This window comes from Buceros rhinoceros, unplaced genomic scaffold (assembly GCF_000710305.1).
Source record: "Buceros rhinoceros silvestris isolate BGI_N320 unplaced genomic scaffold, ASM71030v1 scaffold13210, whole genome shotgun sequence".
NCBI classification, from domain to species: Eukaryota; Metazoa; Chordata; class Aves; order Bucerotiformes; family Bucerotidae; genus Buceros; species Buceros rhinoceros.
Window position 1 is genome coordinate 12,941 of NW_010389112.1, and position 3,315 is coordinate 16,255.

The window sequence follows — 3,315 nt, forward strand, 5'->3', positions numbered from 1 at the left end:
CCTTGAGAGGTCACAGCAAAAGCCACGTTTTTTCCTCAGCCTGGGTTTAAGGCTCTGCCGTCACCACGCACCGTCACCAGGAGGGACAGCGTGTGGCTCAGCAAGCTGTGGGCGTCCAAGGGCTTCAAAGCCCTGGGTCTGAGGGACTGGGCGCGATGAGGTGTCTCCTCCTGCAAGCTGGCTTGCAGAGTTCCGCTTTCTAGTTCCTTTGCATCGCTCTCTTCCTACGCCCTCCCGTTTACGTCATCGTTCCACGATAATGAATCCTGCAGGTGATCCCTGGGTGAATCTTCAGCCCCTCGCCCTGCAGAAGGGCGGAGCGGAGCCTTCGCGCGGGTTTGGCGCGGCGTTCCCTAGCTCTGGGGGGGCTGGCAGCAAACCCGCTGCTCGCAGGCAGAACGACGGGTGTATTTATAGGAGAGCGCCTGTCGCGCTGCTGGAGGAATCTTCTGTGGAGATCTGCCACAACCGAGCAGCGACACCGGCGACCTTCAGCCCCGGCGCAAACCCCGCGAAGCCCACGGGAAACAACGAGATCCCGCGCTTGGGACTGTCTGTGGTCGACTCGCCCCCGGCCTGAGAGGACGCCGATGTCCTGCAAGGCGTTTACCCGGCCATCGGAGTTTGCGAAAGGTCCTGACGCGCTGCCAGCTCCTGCTGGCTGGCACGTGGGCGAGGAGCGTGCCCGGGTATCCTCAGGCGTCCTCCCGCCTTCGCAGGGGAAGCTCGCACAAATAATTGACGGATGAAGCAATAACAGGGGAAATGACAGACCCCAGTGGAATAGAGATCACGCAGGGAACGGCCACGTGAGCTCGCGACGGAGCTATGACACTCGGGCATTAAATTACGGGCACGGAAATGCCTGTTTGTGCCGCCGAGGGAGCTGTTACCAAGGCACGAGAACGTGCTGGTTGTAAAACCTACCTTAGAAACCCAGAAGAGGTGGAACGCACCAACAATTTCAGCTCTGTATTTAAGCTCCCAGAAAACGGTAAAACTGCACCAGCAGTTCTCACCTATCTCCTGCTCCGCACTTGACGATGAGCTTTTTGAGTAGCATAAAATTAGCCTGACGGTTGCTGGGCCCTACACTGGCTGTGTAAGCAGAAGGAAGCAAAAAAAAAAAAAAACCCGAACGCTGATGTCCTCACCTTTAGGATGGGAGCCATGAAGACAGAGATGCCGGTCAGAATGAACACGATGAACCCAGTGACCCTCTGCTCCCTGAAACAAGACCACTGGGTGAGCACAAAGCCATCTGCAGCTTTCACCCCCGTTTTACTCCTTCTCAGAGCGCTCAAACCTGACAGAGAGCCTGAAAATGCCTTTCTGTGGCCACCTTTTCAAGGCAGACGGGTGATGACAAGCCAGCAGCATCTGGCAGGTCCCTTGATCCTGACCAAACCTCTTTCTTCAAACACCAGCTCAGTTTTGTTACGCTCTGGTGTTTGTGGATCAACAAACACTGCTACTGGGTGAGGAGGAGCCTGTTTACACGTTAAACACTGGAAACCATTAACCAGCGCTCCAAATCCACCGCACAGCAGGATTTATAGCGGGCGGTAAATTCACCTCCTCCCTCAAACACTGGGAAACCGCGTCTGATCCGGCCAAACAAACTGTTGAGGAATGACGCGGGGACTGGCCCAAGGAATTCCCACCGCGGCTGCTGCGTCTCACAGCTGGGAAACAGGGAGAAAGGAGCAAAGCTAAGAGCTACCCCCTGCATCTCCACACGCTCCCGCTCAACGCCAGACCGCTTAGAGCTCAAACTGATCTTTGCAGGCAGACGAGGCAGCTCGGGCCTCTCCGCACGGACGTACCTCACTCCCAAAAACTTGGGCTGCTCCCCAGGGGCTGAAGTTTCCGTCTCCATCTTCAAGCTGTCAATATGAGCAATGGAGATGACGGTAGCAGCCACGTACCAGGGCAGACCCATGAAGGAGCATACGATCATCAAAACAGCCACCCAGAACAAATCCAGGTGATACCCAGCACCTTTCTGTGAAGGAAGACAAGACAACCTTCAGCTTAATTACTCCAAACATCTACAGAAGGGCCAGAGACACGTGGAACAAGAAGCATTTCCCTCTACACCATCTTGTGGCCAACGCAAATTATCCTAAGAGCGAACACAACAGGACACATTGCTCCTTAAAGGAAGAATTATTTGCTTCCGCGGGGAAATCAGGGAAATGTGAGGGTTCTGGCAAGCTCTGAAAGCAGCAGCATGCTGCGAGCAGCAGACCTGCTCAAGAGCAAGCACTTTCTGCCCACTGGATAGTGCTCGGAAGCTGAGTCGGTACGAGCCAAACCCTGCAACCAGCCCCACAGCTCCTTACAGAGGTGTGCGACACAGCAGAGCGGGAGCTCAAGAAGACCTGAGAGCACCACCATCACCACAAAACATCTGGTGAGATACACATCGTGTCTTGTAAAGGGTACGAGCAAGCTCTCACGATCTGTATCTCTCTGTTTTTTTAAATATCTAGAGACACACAAAAGAGCCACCAAAGAGAGAGATCTTCAGAAAAAAAAACATTAGTCAAACCTCCAAGGTTTGCTGTTTTAAAGATTAACCTTCTTTTAATCCCGTTCAGTTTGATTGTATTGGAAAGAAGAAACGACCCGGACCTCTCTGGTGAGCCAGGAGGAAAAGCAATGCGGCCCGTCTTGAACAGCCCTCATTGTGCTCCTCACCCGCGCGCCGCTTACCTTGGCTGGCCGGCAGTGCCGGGACAGGCGCTGGGTGACAGCCTGCCAACGCTCTACCAAGGCACTGGAGGACAAAAAAACCCTGTCCTACTCAGATTTGGGGTACGGAGGAGTTTTTTGGCGCAGAGCAGCAGCATCAAGCTCTAGAGCCCCCAATTAAACAAAAGCACATGCTCACAACCATCGCCACAGAAGCAGGAAATAGCATTTTTTTAACATTAAACTTTGCCAGAGCCCTTAAACTTCGTTACCCAAAAAGCAGACCCAGTGCTGACAGTGTAACCACGACCAGCGGCTGTAAGCTGGAGGGATGGGGGCCTCTTCTTCACGGGGGAAGAAGAGCGACTGTGTTCTCCCAGCGAGGAAGAAAATGGTACGCCTGCTTGCTGGGGTGCAGCAGACAGACCTAAAGCTGAGACCGTGTCAGCGGGTCTCCGCCCCAAAGCAGAGGGACCAGGTCAGGTCCGTCCCGTTGGCAGGAAGGGAGAGTCTTCTTTTACAGGAATTTAATACTTTTCAATAGAACTGACTGTGCCGGGAAAAAGAAAAACCCCACAGGCACGAAAACCTGCATAGCGCCAGCCTGGGGAGTTTATT

General features: G+C 53.9%; 1 protein-coding gene across 1 annotated transcript in view; it reads right to left on the bottom strand.

The window, feature by feature from the left end:
* The window catches only part of SLC4A4 (solute carrier family 4 (sodium bicarbonate cotransporter), member 4), a gene marked incomplete at its 5' end in the record, with an annotated part of 65,928 nt that overhangs the window by 9,151 nt on the left and 53,462 nt on the right, over positions 1-3,315 (bottom strand). Inside the window, 2 exons of the mRNA XM_010132979.1 lie at positions 1,155-1,227; positions 1,827-2,005. Of these exons, the coding sequence (XP_010131281.1) occupies positions 1,155-1,227; positions 1,827-2,005 (252 nt within the window). The remainder of the gene's footprint in view (positions 1-1,154; positions 1,228-1,826; positions 2,006-3,315) is intronic.